The following is a 20,148-nucleotide window of genomic DNA, read 5'->3' as shown; positions in this document are numbered from 1 at the left end:
CCATATTTTTCTTTTTCCAATTCTTCTGGGACATGTCTATGTCCATTTTCACTCAGCACATCGCCCCAGCATGGATCCGTTCAATAGGCACTGTTATGTAATTAGTGAAAGTCAACTTAAAGAAATTCTTAGATCAAGAAGTCTGTCCATAAGAAAGCAGTAGCTACAGTAATATGTAAAATGCGGTCTGTTTTATTCGGGACCAGTTATGGTACACAGTTTTGCATTATCTCCCAACACTTTTATGTCACCAGCTCTCTCACTGACTGCTGCTGAGACAGACTGTAGCTTTGATTATGACTGCATGGCACAGCTATCACTGAGGCTGCAGCCATGGATGTGCTCCGGTTGTACAATTACATTATTAAAAGCATTAGTTTCCAATGGTCGTAACACATACTGTCATAGAAGCACTGCAGATTCAAACAGTAAACCTGGACATATATCTATCACTGCAGATTTAACCACAGCAGCAGCCGGCGTCTGAACAGTAACGCAGCCCCAGCTGTACCTGTCACAGCCAGGCAGAGCAGCTACAGCTGTGCTCACAAGCAGAACATGAAAACTGTCTCATATCAGGTCTTTAAAATGAAAGAGCACTAAATGCATCACGTAATTGTCACAATCTCTTCTCTCCAGACTGCCAAGTGTTGCAGTGTTTTATAGCTGAACTGGAGCAACTCACTAACGGTTCATATGGACCAGAGCAGCTGAAATACACATTTGGATAAGATGAGGAAGATAAGTATTGCAAGGCAACAACAACAAAAAGAGCATTGTGAGAGAACACAGGAGCTATTGCAAGATAATGCAAAACATTGTGTGATATTACAATATAAAGAAAAAAATGGCCTTCCAAAATGTCTCAAAAATAAATACTATACAAATTAGCCCTTTTAATTGACTTAATCCCATCCTAAGGAATCCTGTAAATGTAGTGATATGACTATATGTAGTGTTATATAACCACACAAAGTTAGGATAATGACGTGGTGGCTAAAGACCTCCGTATAACATAAGAGCTCCTTTGCAGACAGAAGGAAGACGACTTCTACAAGATGACCTCACTGCTCCGTCTGAAGACCAGAAACAGCCCTGGCTTCATAAGGCCAAGTCAAACACAGGATATTCCCAGAATGCATTTCACAGGTGTCAATATGCTAATTTTAGCACAGCGGCCAATGGCAGTTGAGGAGTTGTGCTCCAGATACAGGAGGGGCTGGATCGGGTTACGCAGCAGAGACACAAACAACATACGTACGTGCATCGGACAGAGGAATGTTCAGGGCCTGTTAGACTGTGATCTATTGCTCCGGGCATACGTATACCCAGGCCCCTTTAGCTAACACTCTATACACACCACAAGTATCGCTCATGTGACCGGGGGCATGCCTTTTTGTAACAGGAATCCCAAAAGTTTGTCAGGGTGAATGGCCTCACATGTCATAACTTTAGGAGCAGTAGTAAATCCATCATCTGTCCCCTGACACAGTTCAGGATCCGAAGGCATAACAAGACCATCCTTGGGCAAAAGTGTACAGTGTCTGAAATGAACCACAGGAATGCACTCCGAGCCTTCTCCCCTTCCCTGGCAGCTTCACACAAACACTTTTGAAGCAAAGACTCCTTTTCAAATGGGTATTGGGTGACTTTGTGATTTTGCCTTGATTACATATATCCAAATATAAAAACCAATACAAGTTCTCTGCCTGCAGTTTAATTACACCTCCACAGCTTATTTCTAACGCTGCTGTATAACCCACAGCCCTGATATTAATTTAACACAGTATCAGTTCCTGTGTGCTCGATCGCTGCAGCTCAGAATATGCTGTTCCCTCCTGTCAGGCCCTGCTGGTTAAGTAATATGATTAATAAAGCATGAGTCGACCGAGATGTGCTTCTGTACTCAGAGCCGGAGTGAGTTTTCATTTTGGCACCTCAGAGATGAAGCCATATCCTTTCATAGATGGACCCTGCAGAGGCCCAAAAAAACATGCATATCATTCAGCAGAGAAGAGCTCAGAGGCCTGAAGTGTAAACCCGGGAAATCTTATAACACACCAGTGGTGTCACATATGAACACATTCATGAAGACTTAGCACAATCGCAGCGATGAACAAAGCTCAGTGGTGGTGGAGGAGGAGAGATCAGACACAGATGTGAATGGGCTATACTCACACACACACACACACACACACACACACACACACACACACACACACACACACACACACACACACACACACACACACACACACGCACACACACACACACACACACACACAGTTTTAATTTGCTCAGCTTGTCCCCATCCACCTGCTGGCATGGTGAAAACCTCATATCTGCAAAGTGCCAAGCTCTCAGGAACAGTGAAAATGAGGACAGTGCACTTCTGACATCCATGAAAGAGGTCAGAGAAAACAGGAGGAGAAAAAAAACAGATGAAAACGTAATCCATAGAAATGGATAAATATACTTATGTGACAGTAAAGCACATGTACAGCAGAAACTAGAATAAACGGCCAAGTTATGTAACCTTTTATAGAAGACTTGTGATGTTTCACAATAATGAAAAGTATATGTGGGATTGTAAAATAAAGGATGGTTAAACTTTAGGAATGGGAATTTGGGAAACGTCCTTTTCACCGCCGACATATTAAAGCATGTGACATCTGTTTTGTAAATATTGGCTCAGCTCCATCAAGTTACCCAGTAAATCATGCAAGCACATTACATTAATATTGTCGTGTACAACTGTACATTTCCTGCTATGACATGCCAAGTGAGGTGTGAAAGGTCTGTTGGGCATGCTATAGTTCACTGTCTTAACTCATCAGGACACTTAGACATGTGTTAGTGCTGTCAGGATCACCTGTATTGTGCCTCATGCAGGATGGAGTTTAAATCTTTGCTGGTCCTTTTTGTCGTTTTGCACTTCACTTTTATGTTTTGAAGCATTTTTCTATTTAACATGCCATCCCGCACAGGTTGTGGTGTATAAACTTCTAACAGTAGAATAGTGTGATCAAAGGTGTAAACAAGAGTTCAATAAACTTATAAAGGACAATAAAACATGAGATTCTGGATATAATGCTAGTTTAAAAATGCTAATTTTGATGTTACTTTTGTATGTTTTGGAAATAATAGTAAATTTAAAAATGTATGTAAAGTAATTACACTGTGCTTCTTGTCCTCAGTCTGTCAAAAGTTCTGATAACACAGGTGGATCAGCAAGGAACCAGGACACGGCTTTAGGACATCAGTCAACAATGTGGGAAAATTCTCAGAAATAATTAAATAAGAAATAGTACAATGGATCTGAAGCTCCACACAAATGCGTGGTCAGTTTAGATACGTAAATAGATAGATACGTTACATAAATTGGGTCCCTGCAGACTTTGTTACAGGTGCTTTTCCATGGAACACTTACCAGGTTTCGTCAGCACTCAAGTCTGTACAAAAGCTTGGAACATCAATTGCATCATATGCTAATGGGATCCCTTGTGTGTAAGATTTTTTTTTATACCATATATAATCACCCACAATCACTTTAAACTATATTTAAAAAAGACATAAAGAAAGGTAGTGCCTTGAACAGTTTAAATTGGCTTTGCACTGTTGGTCAAACAAATCAAACAGAGAAGTCAGCGCGGGCTCCACGTTTTGTTTTATTTTTATTCTGTGGTAAATGATTAATCAAACAGTTTAATCAAACACACATAATTGCTTCAGTACTAACTAACATTTATATGCATAATAAACTAATTATAACTAATATGCATTATGTTCTCAGCTCAGCTTTTATGGTGTAAAGTGTCTGTATATGTTTAGTTTTGCATTTTCGCAAAGCACACAGTCTTCATGAGGTCAAAATCAACAGCAGATTGACCTGTTAAACATATTTAGTGTATGGAGACCTTGAATAAGTTCATATTACATCATTCAATTAAATGTTAGGCAATGGAAAGTGAAACGGATATCTCCTGATATGGTGGCAGCTGTGAAAGCCCTTCTTACATTAATGGAGATCACAGCCAGATGGCACTAAGTTTCCATGCAGCGCTGCCTGAAGTCTGCCCTCTAGTGGTTTAAAATGAAATCACTGATCCTCACGGCAGAGGAATCTGATGAATGCACATTCATCACTGGTGGAAGAAGTATTCAGATCCTTTACTTAAGCAGAGGTTTCACTACAGCAGTGAAATTTTTGCATGAAAAGTCCTACTTGAATAAAATTATATGAATATGAGCTGCAAAATGTAGCTAAAGTATTAACGTAAAAGTACTGGTTTGGTCCCTCTGACTAACATATGAATTGATATGACTTCATTATATTAATAAAACTAAAGCACAAGTTTATTAGTAAGTGGGTCGTGGTTATTTTGTATCCAGTTTTAAATACAGGGAGTGCAGATGAATCTAAAGGGCAGTGAGATGATTACTGAGAGAAGAAAGGAAAAAAAAAGTTCTGATTCACAAATCTGTTTTCCGTTTTTGGACTTTACCTATAATCTTTGATTTGTGGTGGGATTTTGGATCATTCGAACATTTATTAAAATGAAACCATGTGAGAAGTAAAATGTAGCATCATATGGAACTATCTCAAAATTGTACTTTAGTACCTGAGTAAATGTACTTAGTTGCTTTCCATCACTGCTAAAAGGTGATATCACCACTCTGCTGACTACAAAGAGCTCGCTTCCTATTCAGATTTCAGATTGGTCACAAATCTACCATTGAAAGAAACAAAAAACACTTCACAAAAGCACTTTAATTTTTTCTTTTTTTTTCAAAAACATTTTAAAAATCAATACTCAAAAGTATGTAATTGTTCTGGGGCTTTCAAGATCTTTCAGCACAAAGAATTCAGCTGCATTAACAAGCCGGATAAATAAAGGAGCAAATATTCCTGTCGGTTAACAGTCTGGCTTCAGGTCATATTTTCATTCTCCGCAGTCAGCGGTGTCGACGCTAACACTGTTGTCAATCTCATCTATGCGGTTATCGTTGACGCTGTGGTCACCATGGTTACTGTGCTCACTGGGGGGATCATTATCGTGATTCAGCTGTGCATATTCCACCGACACCTTTTGAGATAAGAAAAGAAAAGGCACTTATTTGTGGAAGATCACTGACAAAGACACTGACTGGAAGAAAATATTAATGAGCATGACAGACTGACTATTTATAATCACTAATAATCATATAATGTGACTGATAACATGATGTCAACTCATTCGTCATGAAGCAAAAGGTACAAAGTGATTTATGTGTTTTATGTGTTCCTAATAGTTTCTTTCAGGTTTACTGGAAGTAAACTGAAGGGTTACTGGAAATAGTTTTTTAAATTACAGGGAATAATTATGAGGAAAAAAGAGATGAAGTTCAAAGCAGTTGTTAATTTCCGGAGACATTTCCTTGGAGGAATTATTCAATGTAAGCCTCATTAAATTACTGTTAACTTAAGTCTTCATATAGAAACATTTTCTGCATGTTAGATTTGAAGGTTATTATTCATCACATGATACTATCATGAGGCATCTGATGGGTCCCGAATTGATTCTGCAGCATGAAAATGACCCCAAACATACGACCAGAGTCTGATAAGATCGCTCCAGAACTCTGATCTCAACATCACTGAGTCAATCTGGGATTATATGAGAGCACAGAGGACACTGAGAGAACCAAAATACACAGAAGACATGTGGTGAAGTCCCTAAGATGCTTGGAGCAACCTGCCAGCCAAGTACCTCAAAAACTTTAACTGGATGCTTCTGTCTTCTAAATGCCCACATCTTTGAAATCCAACAACTAACACAGGCTTTCTTTAAAAACATTTGACTATCAATTCAAGCTGAAATGATCCTGATGACACCACAGTAACATCATCAGGGATATTTCTCCAAAGCTCCTTCAGAGCGACAGAAGACATTGTATCGCTGTACATTGTGTGAGAAATTGAAAGAGGAATGATTGATGAGGTAGTGTAGGGTTTGCCCATAACTAGTGCCAAATGATAAGGTTTTTTACAGGACACTTCCTACAAAATGACTATTAAATTATCATGAATTTATGAAGCAGTAAAATATATATAATAATAAAACAATAAAAAAAATGACTCTACAGGGATTCTATTTATTGTACTGTGTCTGTCCGTGAGACGTCTCTCTGACCAAAGACAAAATAAATTCACGAGTGTGTTTGTGTGTGTGTGTGTGTGTGTGTGTGTGTGTGTGTGAAAGTTGGCAGTATGTGTATGCACTGTTCCTGTGACGTGTTTGTGATGCTACTTACACCATCAGCCGGATCTGGAACACCTGCAAAAACAAAGCCAGAGGATGAGCTCAGGAAACAAAAGGAGTCTGAGGATTAACGGATGTGTCATCATCAGCGCTCCCATGAACAGCTTTCTGTTCCCAGGAAACAGGGAGCTTATCACACAACACACATTCATACTAATATGTTCAGGCTAATGGGAGTCTTTTCCGATAAGCAAGTCTCTTCCTAGGAGACAAACTGCAAAAGAAAACATGTGTTTTTCTTCACTTCTGCTGCTTCATTGTGTTACTGCAGTCCAGCTAACCTTATGGAGCTATTAGCAGCCCATGACTGAACAATGGCCAAGAGTTTCTCCCATGAGTATCGAACAATCGAGCGTGTTGCTCACTTAGTCTTGACGGATGCACACGCTGTTTGGGTCTGTTAGAACAGGAAGTTCTCTTTGACGAAAGCAGGAAGTGGACACCTGGCGTCTGTGCTTTCTGTTTTAATGGGACATTCTTTCTCTAACAATGCCAATGTTTACAGTGGAAGTTGATCCAGTTTCCTGCTGCTTTTTTTTTTTTTTTTTCTTTTTTTCTTTTTCAAATGCCAGTGACCTGATTTCTGTCACTGTGTAACATATAAAGAGTTTGTATGAAGAGTGGGAGGTTAGTCATACCTTGTTGGGAGTTACGCACTTCGCTGTAGACCGTGTCCGAGCCCTGTTTCACCGGAGCTAATGTGGAACAAATATATAAATATTTTAGACTGTGTTTTTGCAGTTAAATGTCAACGTGTGTCTAAAATAAAATTCTAATTCAGAAGGAGGCTCACCTCTGTCGGGATCTGCTTGTCTGATCTGCACCTCAGTGTATTGAGGTTCTGGCTTTTCTGGAGCAACTGCACTAATCTGGTCATCAGACTCTGCAGCACAATACAGTTAAGAGACGTAAACATCATAGTATTTCGTGTTATTTTAAACAAAACAGTAAAGTATTGAACAAAAATGTCAAATGAATAAAGCTGGGGATATTTCTATTTTTCTCTTTCTTGTAAAAAAACCCCCACAAAAAGACCAAAACAAACATGAACTGATGCAACTAAAAAGTATTATGAGTTTATTTTTCTGTGGCAGTGACCTCCAAACATATTAATGACCCATATTGTTGCACTGTGTGGGATGCTCCTTTGTTACACTAAACACTTGATCCACATCCTATTTCCTGCTGCTGTATTGTATTTTGTGCATGTTTAAAAAAGTCCTCTGCAAAGACATGAATTACTGCTGTTTGAGTGATTCAAAACTATAATGGCCAGCTGCAGCCTTTAAGCCTCTTTTAATTTTTTTTTTTTATTAAAAGACAATGTACTTGTTCAGTTTTTAAGATTAACAGTAGGAACAAATGGACTATTATAGCCATTTACTGCGAGTCAAACTAACACATAGTTTTGGTATTTTCATGGATTATAGTAACAAAAACAGTGCAAGGCTTGTCCTTTAATAAAAAAACAAAACAAAACATGAATGAGATTAAAAACGGTCTGCAAACTCACCAGAGCCAGAGACATGTTCACTCCAAATACTTTTTCCCATCATGCCCGGGGTGACTACAGAGAGAACAAAACCAGCACCAATCCAAGTTATCAAATCTACAGCACTGCTTTCATGGTTCTACATAAGGTGAGATAATATTTCTATCATACTTAAACTAAAGCATATTTTGCTCTTTTTAGTACAATTACCGGCTCAGTTTTTAAATGGGTATAGGAGGTTTTACCATTTGCAGCATCGTTGACCTCTGCCTGGGTGAGGCTCAGCCGCTCTGCTTTGGTGCTGGCTGACTTCCTAAGACAAAGTTGGCACAACACACAATCAACAGGAGGCTCAATGGGCGTAGTGCTCTCGAAACTCACATAACTTATCCTTTACATGTTGTTTGATAAGAACATGACAAATACTACTCACACGGACAGCTTGCCGGTGAGGGTGCTTTCCCTCTTAAATCGAAGGAGTCGGGTTTTGAAGGCAATAACAAGAATAAGGGCCAGAATGATCAGGATGCAGAAGACTATGATGAGACCTTTCTTCCAGCCAGCCAACTTCACTGCAGAGTACATTTGAACCAGATATATGGATGAGTATGACTATTACATTAAGACTTAATTATAAAACACAGCAATAACAAAAGTACTCACAAAACCTCAAACTTTCTGGCTCAATGTAGTTTAACACTCAGTTCTGGGTGTTCATACAAGTGTTTAATAATGAAATTAATTTCAATAATCATGTTAGACTTTGATGAAGGTCAGTTGAGTCTTTATTTTATTAGCCCTGCACCCAGTTTATAAATGAGAGCGTTACCTGGATGCCAAAAGGTATTTAATTGCAAATTCCAGCTCCTACTTTAGATTGAAGCTTGAAAATTATAGGTCCTATAATTCACACTGATTATTATTAGTTTTTATATTGAAGTTGGTCTGTCCTCTTCGTGTCAGAAAACAACCTTTGAACTCTGATGGTGCTGATCCAACTACAAAAAAAAGTAAAGATTCTTATGTGTTATCGCTCCGCGGGAATAATTCACTTCACGTTTGGTCTGAACACAACATTACATCCATCCATTATCTATACCCGCTGTATCTTCAACAGGGTCACCGGGGGACTGGAGCCTATCCCAGCTCCCTTTGGGCGAAGGCAGGGTTCACCCTGGACAGTTTGCCAGTCTATCACAGGGCCAACCCATAGAGACAGACGGAAACAAAAACCATTGATGCTCTCATTCACACCTAAGTGCAATTTGTAGAATCACCAATATACTGACAAGCATGTCTTTGGATGGTGGGAGGAAGCCGGAGTACCCGGAGAGAACCCACGCAAGCACAGGGAGAACATGCAAACTCCACACAGAAAGGCCCGGGATGGAACCTGGAACCTTTTCACTGTTGTAACAGTGCTAACCACTGCACCACTCTGCTGCCCTCCACACCATTACAGGTACTGAGAAATTAAAATACAGTTACTATTCAAAATGTTGATTACAAAGGGGGTTACAGCTGGATATATTATTTTCGGTAAAATGCTTCTGTATAGAATAAAACATTCATTCTGCTGCTTTGCAGCTTTTCGCTGTGCAGGAATGTCTTTTATCTACGTCCATTCTGGCTCCATTCATTTGGCAGTGTACTCCAACTTTGAGCCTTGTTTTTGATTGGCTCTCTTGTCTTAATTAGCACCACTTCTCATCTACCAATCAGGTCATTATGCAATACTCTAAGCAACCACGCCAAGGCGAACAGCCATGTCGTTGGACAAGATTTTTAATTTTAAAAGGTTCAAAAACACTGTGAACAGCATTCAGCCCTGTTAATAGTTCTATCATCCCTGTGTTGAATACTGTTATGATGTTTTCATTGCCTCGTTGGAACATATTTTTTGGGACTTTTCAGTTTTATCGAAAACATTTCTTAGAAAGGTATTCAAAAAGGAATCGTGTAATAAATTGAAGGGATTACAATAGTTACATTACTTATTACATTTTCAGTGGGGTAACTAAGTAAACTGTCACCTATTAACTTTTTAATAACCTAACAAACACTGTTCATGCTTATCAATACAACTCTGCTGTCAGACTGGGAACTTGCCAAATCTCAAACCGACCGGCAAGCAGAAGCAAAACTTCAAGTGCTTACAACTGGTTGCTTGTTGATAATGCATTAGTCCAGATAATTTTACACATGGAGCATCCTAAGTCCCTAAAAGTGTAACTGTTCCTCACAGTCCCACACCACGCTTCATTACTTCTATAAATTGAAGATAAAACAAACCTCCAATCTTGACAATGTGGCTCTGTTTGGTTTCGTTGGCCGGGTTCGTGCTCACACAGTAGTATCCCCCTCCGTGCTCTCCTTTGACATTGTGTATGCTGTAGGATTCTTCCATTCTATCGGAGGTCTTGAAAGCAAGAGCTCCCTTCGTCCCATTGTGGTACCAGGTGAAGTTGATAGGAGGACTGCCTCTCAGGATGGAGCAGAGGAGAGTCAAGCTGGTCCCCTCAGAGATGTCCCCCATGCCAGCAGGAAAGGTCAACATTGGTTTTGACACAGGCTCTGCATGAAGTAAAATGTGTGTTGGACTTCCACATCAACATGTTTAATTTGAGTTTAATTGACTGCATCATCATTCCTGCATCCAACACACCTATGATGTTGGTTGAACGTAGCAGCTGCTGTCCTGTTCCGATTGTGGGAGGCTTGCGTGGGCTGTTTTTGGCGTGGCAAAGAAAGCTGTTTAGGTCTGAGCTCTTGAAGATGGCAGGGCAGTTGAAGACAGCCTGTTCCCCCGGCTTGGTCACGTTCCTGATCTCAGATAGCCTGTTAGGGCCGTGCAGGGTGTATATGATGGGCAGAGAGCCGCTGTCGCTGTGGCAGAGCAGCTGGAAGCGCTTCTCCAACACCAGTGTACCTCCCACCACACTCAGCACCGGTTGTGAAACAGGAACTGGGAAGAAGATAAACAAGACTGAGCATCTGCAGCCACAGGAGCAGCTCTGTGAGGCTGTACTGCAATGCTACTATACTGATGTTGAACATAGGGAGAACAGGGTAAGATGAGCCAGTTTGTACTGGAAGCATCCTGAAAGTGAGACAATGACATGAATGCCTCCAACTAAAATATGTTCAAATATATGAAGACGTGGTACATCCCAGGGAATAATCACATTGGCTCTAATATAAACGCTTTTTAAAATATTACTTAAAAAAAAAAAAAAAGAAGTATTCTGTGGGCTCTACTTGCCCCTCGTGAAGGGCAAGTTGAACTTAGGCAGAGGATATGTCGAGCCACATTAGAGTAAATTGTGCTACTTATTTTGTTGAAGTAAAACCGAACATTTGCCCCTCAAATAGTGCTGCATCAAAGCAAAAGAAATTCAGTCGAGGTCATTGCATTTGTGCAAGTTGAAATGGCTCGTAATGTACAGGTGAAAAGGGAACTGATGGTTACACCTGGACAGGGACACCTGGAGTTGAGGCGCTGTCTGTCCTCCATTTATAGAGAATGGATTTTGGTCTAAAATGTCACAGAATGCAGTGTAGAATTAATACTTTGCTTTAACTATACTTTAATAATATTATTCATAATTAGGGGAACTGGCTCAACTTACCCCACTCCTGCCATTTTAACAAACATGTATCATCCAACAGTTTAGAACTAACATCATGCTGAGAGTATAGCCCCTTATAATAACTTACGGAGGCATTGATCATGTGATTTTTTTCAAACTGGTCTGTTATTGAGAAATAGTATCTTAACTGGTTGGATATAAATCATTTATTTAGAACAGCAAAAAAAATGTTTTTTTTTTTTTTCTTTTTTACCCAAAAGTGGTCACCACAAATTCAACGAGCCTGTATCCATCACAGTATAAAATATATGACTCTTCAAAAATGTGTTGTTCAAATGACCAATTTTGTCTATAGTTGCCAATAAACAAGAGGTGGCTTAGCTTCCCCTGTTCCCCTTATGATGGCCATCATGTTTACCATCTTAGTATACTGTTAGCATGCTAACATTTGTCATTTAGTACAAAAAAATAAAGCAGGGCTGAGTCTGATTGTTCAGGCATTTCATCATAAACCAAAGTAGTAAACAAAGTGAAATTTGACCTGATGATGGTACTGAATGAAAAATCAGAGGATCATCAAAAACAATACAATTCATCTTGAGAGGAGCATGCATGTTAAACAATTCATTGACTTGTAATTAAACAAAATTTGATCCAAAATCTAAAATCCATCAAGTAGATGTTGATTGTCATGTTTGAGTTGAAATTCGTGGACTAACCGACAGGCCAACATGTAACATGGCTAAAGCATGTTCAACATCTCTATTGATTATATTATGCTGCTATTGGTCTTGCTGTGTACCTAAAACATCCAATTAATTGTAATTTCATGCATTTCTTTTGACTTACCTTTGGTTTTGATGACGAGTATTTCGCTTTCTTTGAGGACAATGTTTGTGAAAGCATCAGTCTGGGCTTTACAGCTGTAGTTGCCATTTTTACGAGAGTGTGTTAGAGTGATTTGATTTGACGTCAATTCCCCGGCAAGTGTGACGCCATCTTTGTAAAAGTAGAAGCGCATACTTTCATTGCTGATCCTCTCGGGAACGTAGATGGAGACTAAGCAGGTCAGTTGGAAGCTATCTCCTTCGAATATGTCTGCGGGCACCACAGTCAGCTGTGGCTTAGAAAACACCTCTGTTGGGGTTATAGACAGCAAAAATCAAACAATGAACTGTCTCTCTACAGAATATATTTTCACTTTAAAAAGATACAAGGCATTAAACCTCAGAGTGTACTTCATGTCATATCAGACACTTCATAATTATGAGGATATCCGGTGCTTGCCTGTGACTTTGATCGTTTGGTAGGTTTCTTTCTGCACGTTGCTCCACTCGGCTTTGCACACAAACTCCCCAGAGTCACCTCCCTGAGCCGTGAATTCATGAGTGAGTTCCATGGCTGCGACCTGCTTGAGGATCTTGCTGTCCTTTGTCAAAAACACTTCGATGTTCTGAAGAGTGCTCACCACTTTACAGATCACTTTCACTGTATCACCCTCAAAGAAGTTCTTGGTGGGTATCACGCTCATGACCGGGGAAATGCTGAGCACTGCAAGACATAACACAGAATACTCAGACGATCCTTCCTCAAGCAATCTGATGTTTCCTTGGTGACCAAACAGCACTTGATCGCCTCACCTTTAACTATCAGTTGAACCTCTGTGCTACTGTTGGAGCGTCTGGTCCCAGACACCAAATTGATCTCATAGTCACAGGACAGAAAGCAGTTTCCGATGTGCCTCAGTTTTAGCGTGGTTTCTGATGAGTTCCCATTGGTTGCCAGCTGCTTTATCCTTTGAGGCTCTCCGCCCGTGAATCTCTGGTAAAACCTGAATACGAGGGGTCCTTTCTCCTCCGGAGCGGTGCAGGTGGCTACGAACTCCTCGTTCTCATAAGGACTTACATTATTCAGATCTAGATGAGGGGTCTGCAGGCCTGAGGAGAGGGAACCCCACCAGGACAAAGAGAAGCACAGCAATCACTCTGCATTCTGATATCCATTCAAATACAGTGTAAAGATACAGTCCACACATTTGAGCTGTCTGGGTTGGGGAGATGTAGAACTCTTGAGTGTGTGAAAACCCCTATGTTCGCCTACACCAGCTAGTGTTGCCTTGCAGCTTACACATATTAAGAGATTTCAAAGCAAATTGTGGATGAAAGAGTTAGATTTTGGGAGTTTTTTTTTCTAAGTTAGACGACAGTTTGTGTTCAGGGATTCTCTTTGGAGGAGTAATATTTTGCTTTTCATTCGCTGGGTGTTGAGAATCATGATTCAACACTACTCCTGGTGTTTACGATGTGGCTTTGTTGCCATTTTGGCATTGCCAGGTATGCCTTAGTATTTTTTTGTAACTTTTGAGAATACAGCAACCAAATTAAATATAAGTGATGGGCAGAAATTATATTTACTTTTGTTAAAACATGCTCTTCTGGGAAATTTCAGTGAAGACATAATGATACATAAATAAGGTTTTGATTCAAAACTATAAGTACACATGGTAGGAACTTGTTATCTAATTATCACAGTCTCTTAAAGTTATCAGCTTGCTTGTGACTTGTAAGTCAACCACTCATGCAGCATTAGCTGTTGCACACACTGTATGGATTTGATAAACAGAAGTTTGTGATTAATATGTTACTTTGTAGTCATTTTTACTTGAAAACTTTTTAGTGCGGTGACATTTTTTAACTCTGTAAGTGTTAAAAAATACATACAGACTGTTAAAGTTGCCAGACAAATGCACAAAAGATAAACAAACCAAACTGACAGAAACTAAATGAACTCTGGCCTCATCTGCAGCTCTACCTGTGACTTCCAGCCTCTGGCTGATGGTGGCTTTGCTCTTCTCCATAACTGTGACTCGACATTCGTAGTTTCCAGAGTCGGCCGCTCTGGCTGGGTTGAGTTCGTACATGACTGAGTCCTCTGTGGTGGTGGAGGAGTAGATGGGAACGTCGTCACGCGTCAGCTGGAACGTGTGTGTCAGTTGAGGGATGTTGCTGTGGCTGACGCTGACCTGGCAGTGCATCCTCACCGCCGTCCCGCTCTGAACTTGGCTGCTGGGTTGGATTGTTAGGCCAACGGTATCTATAATGTAGGCTGTTGTTCCCAGTGTCACACAGACACACAAACATGCAAAGAAATTAGAAAGAAAGATGAAAACCAACATCAATGGAGACAAGAGGAAGGTGCTCTCAATCTGCAGAGTAAACAGGAGCAGCTGAAGGAAGACGCCTCAACAAACAGTGTCTGACCCTCGACTTCCCCTGGGAACGCTGTATGGATTTATCGCAGCTTTTGCAGTCCCTCAGCAACAACAACACAGTTTAGCCGGAAACAATCACTTTGTGCTGCTGTTGGTTTGGACACCAGACTCGTTGATGTAGAGTGACTGAGGCAATGAATGACTCTGTGTCTTCAGCTGCTGTAGAAAAACATGTCGACATAGAGGATGTTCATTCTTGACTTTGGAGGTTGTAGTCTGACATGAGTTTCACTCAAAGCTAAAAATGTTTTTTGTCAAACTCTAGTTTTGAAAAAATAGTTTGACATTTTGGGAACTTTGCTTATTTGCTTGGGGAGAGTTTAATAGGATTGACACTATTCTTTTGTCTTCCCGCCAAATACGAAGCTACAGTCAGCAGCTGGTCAGCTTAGCTTAGCACAAAGACCGGAAACAGGAAGAAACAGCTCCCCTGGTTCTGTCACTAGTATGTCAGATCTCTCTTCTTTATTGTAATATGTATAAAAACTGAAGCTTAAACATTAAAATTCTGCATTTTTAGGAGTTATGTGACAGAAAGGTGGTAACTTCCTGGAGTCTCTACTGGTTACTTGCGACCCCATGCTAAAAAGATGTAATTTAATTTTAGAGGTGCTGGTCAGTGGATTTTGTTAACTTTACTCCCCCCCCCATTTTCCAGTTTATTTACCAAGCTTAACAAATTGGATGCTGGCTGTAGCAAACATAACAGATATACATTTTCTCATCTAACATTCATCTACCTAAATGGCAATTTATTCTCCTTGTCAAGAACTCCAGATAAACTTCGGCAGGAGAAGAAAACAAGAAGAAGAAGCACTTTAATTCACGTTTCTGCTGTTTATTTGAAAGTTGGGACGTTCATTTAAACTCAAGCTGATGCTGAAAGATTACCCCGGAGTCACCTGTGACAACCGAAAATAGCTTCAATGAATCTCGCTAAACACTTGAAAATATCAAGGAGGCCAGGAGTGCACAGAACAATGCCAATTTCCTGCAAAAAATAACTCTTTTTGGGGTGTGAGGTAAAAATAGCCTTCTTGTTGAATACAGGGACGACTGGATAACCTCAAACTGTCTTAATGCTGGAAAAACTACCACCTCCTCGACCAATCATAAAACCAGAGTTAAATATAAAGTATAATGCAGTTATACTTACACGACTGTCCTCTTGCACAATGGCCTATGTTTGGAAAAAAGAAAGGAGGAAAGAAAAAACAGCGGTGAGAATCAGGACATTAGATTTTAATAAAGGAACCTTCTTTATTCTAAATGAATAAAGCAGTGGGTCCTTACAGAGGCTGGTGGTGAGAAGCAGCGGCAGCAGCAGGCTGGGGGGTTTAGAGCCCATCTTGAGTGAAGGAGGTTAACCACTGTGTGATTACGATACAAACGGCACACGAGACAGAGGCCAAAGAGGGCAGGGCAAGGGACAGGGGAGGACCTCGCTGAGGAAAGGTGGCGTGAGTGGAAGACCAACTCTGTTTAAGGCCGTGGTACTGAAGGCGTGTTTCTTGTCTTATCAGCCATACCCCTTGTGCTGATTGACAGATCAGGAAGTGGCTGCTACTTCCTCAGGAACCTGCGTCACTGTTTTTATTGGTGGGCGAGAGAAGTGAAAATTAAACAATAAGAAGGAACCTTTCAGTCCTCCTCAGTTCTCTCTCAGCAGGGATACAGTGTTTCTTACATAAGTGAATGAATGCCCACCATCTTGAACTATAATTACACAATCTCTGACTACAATTTTAATATTAGACACTGCGCTGTTGCTCTCCAGTTAGACTAAACAAAACAACACATCAAGAATTACACAAGAACCCAAATAAACTACTTTTACGGAGTCAAATCAGTCTCATATAAATGCAGAAGGATTCAAAAGTTTATTTTGGGATTTATATGTAAACGACTTGAGTCACAAAAGTATTTTGTAACGCACAAGAATATTTATCAAGAGATTTCAACGCACACAAAGTTATGTATCAATGTTTATGAATGTAAAATAAATTCCACAGATATCAAAGTAAGGTTCATACATTTCTGATGGACACACAATTATTTTTTGTTTTAAATACATATAATTGAAATCCCCAAAGATATAAATTTGAAAGTCTTTGTAATTTTCATGAAAAACATTTCACATTGATATACAAACTGTGTTTGTTTTATGGACTTCATTGCATTTGCATGGGAAGTTTTGAGGCTGTCCTGACTTGACCACGAATGCATTTTTTTTCAGCAGGGAAGTAACTATAGCCAATTAGGTGTCTCCTTCCTATTCAGCTAATCACATGAGTGTAGGTTAGGGGGCACGATGATCACATTATTTGCATTTATGCATTTGTGGATCGTGTCACGTCAGGGAAGTCTCAAAAATCCACCCACAAATACATTTGTGTGAATCTTTCTGTGTGCATTCATTCATTATAGGACTGATCTGACCCTGTATACTTTCCTTGACCCAATCTCACTTCTTTAATCCTTAATGTCAGCTGCTGCTCTCTGTTGGATTCCTGTAATGATCCAATCTCTGATTAAATATATCTAGTACAAACAAAACAAACCTTTTAACCCACACACCATCTTCTCTCCTCTAAACTCTGATATGAAACTGTGATGAGCAACAATCATCATATAGGAAAAATGTAGAGTGATCTGTGTTGATTTATATGATCAGATGAGGAGTAATTAAAGGAGAAATCGAAAAGATAAGGGCATAGATTAAATTATCATGGCTTTAGTTTGAGATATCAACATGTCAATCAGTTGGACACAATTACATTAATCTCATAACAAACCGTGGAGTTGTCCTAAATGTATTTCCTTATTAACTGAAAAGTCTGTGGATCTCCTGTGAGAAAACTTACTCTACTCAAAACTTAAATATTTCTAACAGTATAATATACACAGGAAAGAATGCAATGAATCACAGACTGTAATAGAAAATACACAACTGTACAAATATCTTAATCCTGAGAAGGTTGCTGCATTTCTACTTATGGTAAATACCAGTTTTGATTATGCAATGCTGTGCAGCATCTTGCAATTCTTGACTACGACCACTGAGAGGTGCCGAAGATCAACAGAAAAAGAAGCAGAGTCAAAGCTCACATGGTTCATCCTTCAGATTTATCTGCATTATGCTCCCACTTTCTTAAATTTTTGCCACAATGTTCAAACAACAATTTTGAAGAGGTAAACTTCATGACCACCATGTTTTCCGATACAAACTGTTCTTATCTGTCTTAAGCTGTAAACATGTATTGTGCCAGTATCAATAAAGGTTGTTCCCTTATGCTTGTGTTAGTTAGCTGCACAAAAGAAGAACCAATGGCTTGCAGATATTGAAAGTATTTGTTAGAATTGCAAGCAAGATGAGTAAGTAAACAGCACTTGACAATAAGTTCATCAGAGTGCACCCTACTGTGCTTTTTTAATCATCATTTCAAAAGGAGTAAACACGAACAGGAGCAGATATATTTGGAGCACCGTGCCTACAATGCTTCCAGGGCTCTTTCTGACTCCTTCAAATTAAAACCCAGTTTGTCCAAATTAACCTGAACATGAATTTAAATCTGGCTTTTAGTGGATGGAATAGATGGGATAACAAACATCAGAAATAGATAGCCGGTTGTGTCAAGGTGCTAAGATGACGTAATCAACCTTCAATCAAGCAAGCTAGCATGCTAGCTACCCATTTTCACCCAAGCAAAGCTGCTTCAGTTTCAGACAGTTACTAAGAAGTCTTCAGTCAACTTGAAGCAGATAATCATCAGAGCCTTTGTATACATATCATTAACTTGCAAAACATTTGCTTCAAAAAATATGTCCCCATCTAGACGGTCCTCTTTGAAAGTTGCGTGTCCCCGGTTTGAATTGATATAGAGATCATGCAAACACAAATACTCATCATCCACTAGTACACAGCTCTTCCTAAAGTGTCAGATATGTTTATGCTACTTTTCAGAAGGAACTAGCGAAACCTTGAGGACCATATGGAGAACACTGAGCTCTTACTGAAAGTCACTTTGGTTTTGCTTTCTTGAAATTTCAGCTTTGTTTTTCCTCCTTTTAAATTCCTGACTTCTGAAACTGAATGATTCTGCTGGATGAGCATCGTGTAACATTGTGTATGCGTGTCTTTACTGTCTTCTCATGACTGTAAGGAGAGTGTTGAAAAGAGTGATTGATGGTGGCCATGGTGGTACCACTGACACCCTCAGCTCTTAGTGGGCTCATGGTGGTGCTGTGACTGATTTCTTTGCTGTGGGCTATGTACTGCCAGCACTTGTCTCAAACAGGTTCTGAGTCTATTTTTGACTGCTTCACGCAGTAAGAGATCCCAATGTATTAAGACTGAACCACTGCAATTATGCATCTCATGAAGGAGGCTTTCTTTATTAGAGGGATAATGAGTGTGACTTCTTCACAAATGGGAGTATAAGCCTTAACATGGGCTGATGCCAACCAATTTACAGAAATATATGAGATGATCCTTTCAAATAGAGTTTCTTGTGCAAATTTTTTATGAACTGAAGCAGGTGTAGCGCGTAATGTTACCAATAAGAAAAGAAGTTTATGAATCACAGAGGGTTTGTGCATCAAAGGAGTGTCATACCGAGCATGATGAACGTACTGATGTGCTCTAAATTAGACAAGTACAATCCACTGTTACACATGTTAGTCTGAAGAGCAGAACATGAAGAAATGAGTAAAAAACTAATTTAGACTCCTTGCTTTATTTTGGCCTGCGGGAAATGTTGCAGGATAATAAAACACTCCATTGAAAGACACGAGATGGGAAATGTGTTTCGGCTCTGAGGCAAAAAAAATCTACAGGGTCCAATTACGAGCAATCAAGTCAGGCTTCGGAGAAATACATTCCCGCTATCGCAGTTTTAGGGGACAAATAAAGGAACAAAACAGGAAGAGAAGATTTTCAGTTAAAGGAATAAGAATGAATTTGCTTCTCCACAGTTAGATATTGAGTATTTCCATCTTGTCCTCCCTGGCTGGGTATGTTTTGACAGAATTCAGTCACTTGCTTCCCCAAAGACTTTCCCGCCCTCCACAGTGGACTGGGTGATCCAAGACTGGGGACACAGTTGATGAGCTATGACATGGAGATGTTTGTGCCCGTGGCACAACAGCCCGCAGGAAGCAGGGAGAGTGTCGCTACAAGGCAAAGCTTTGAGGCTATCTGCTCCACACAACCTCCTGCCCAAGCTCTCCTCCATCTTCTTTTCACCAACTGTCTGTCAAGTGTCCCAGCTATACTGTTTCATTAATTTATTTAAATGTCTGCTGACGTTCCTATGCTTCGCTGTAGTCTTTTCCATGACTTCCACAACCACATTTTTTTCCAAAGAGGTCTTGTGATTGACTTTCTCTCACTTTCTCTGTCTCTTTCGGTCCTCCTCGCTCCACCTACCTCATGTCTGCCCAATCAATAATAAATGATCTGAGAGGCTTGGCTGTGACAGGCTCTCTGCATCG

General features: G+C 39.9%; 1 protein-coding gene across 1 annotated transcript; it reads right to left on the bottom strand.

Annotated features, from left to right (window-relative positions):
• Window positions 1-3,655: 3,655 nt before the first annotated feature.
• pecam1a (platelet and endothelial cell adhesion molecule 1a) lies at window positions 3,656-16,054 on the bottom strand. Its single transcript, XM_069149741.1, has 15 exons — window positions 15,949-16,054; window positions 15,812-15,835; window positions 14,196-14,489; window positions 13,025-13,321; window positions 12,672-12,935; window positions 12,234-12,521; window positions 10,460-10,759; window positions 10,087-10,368; window positions 8,228-8,366; window positions 8,040-8,107; window positions 7,816-7,869; window positions 7,096-7,185; window positions 6,941-6,997; window positions 6,295-6,317; window positions 3,656-5,087 (listed from the first exon to the last, which is right to left on the bottom strand). Exons 1-15 carry the CDS (start codon window positions 16,001-16,003, stop codon window positions 4,944-4,946), a joined length of 2,379 nt encoding a protein of 792 aa, XP_069005842.1. The 5' UTR covers window positions 16,004-16,054; the 3' UTR covers window positions 3,656-4,943.
• Between the last annotated feature and the right edge of the window lie 4,094 nt (window positions 16,055-20,148).

Source organism: Embiotoca jacksoni, unplaced genomic scaffold (assembly GCF_022577435.1).
Source record: "Embiotoca jacksoni isolate LCO1_2020_lvr unplaced genomic scaffold, fEmbJac1.0.p SCAF_15, whole genome shotgun sequence".
Lineage (NCBI taxonomy): Eukaryota > Metazoa > Chordata > Actinopteri > Embiotocidae > Embiotoca > Embiotoca jacksoni.
Note: the sequence above shows the minus strand (reverse complement) of the source record. Positions and strands in the feature narration are given on the sequence as shown.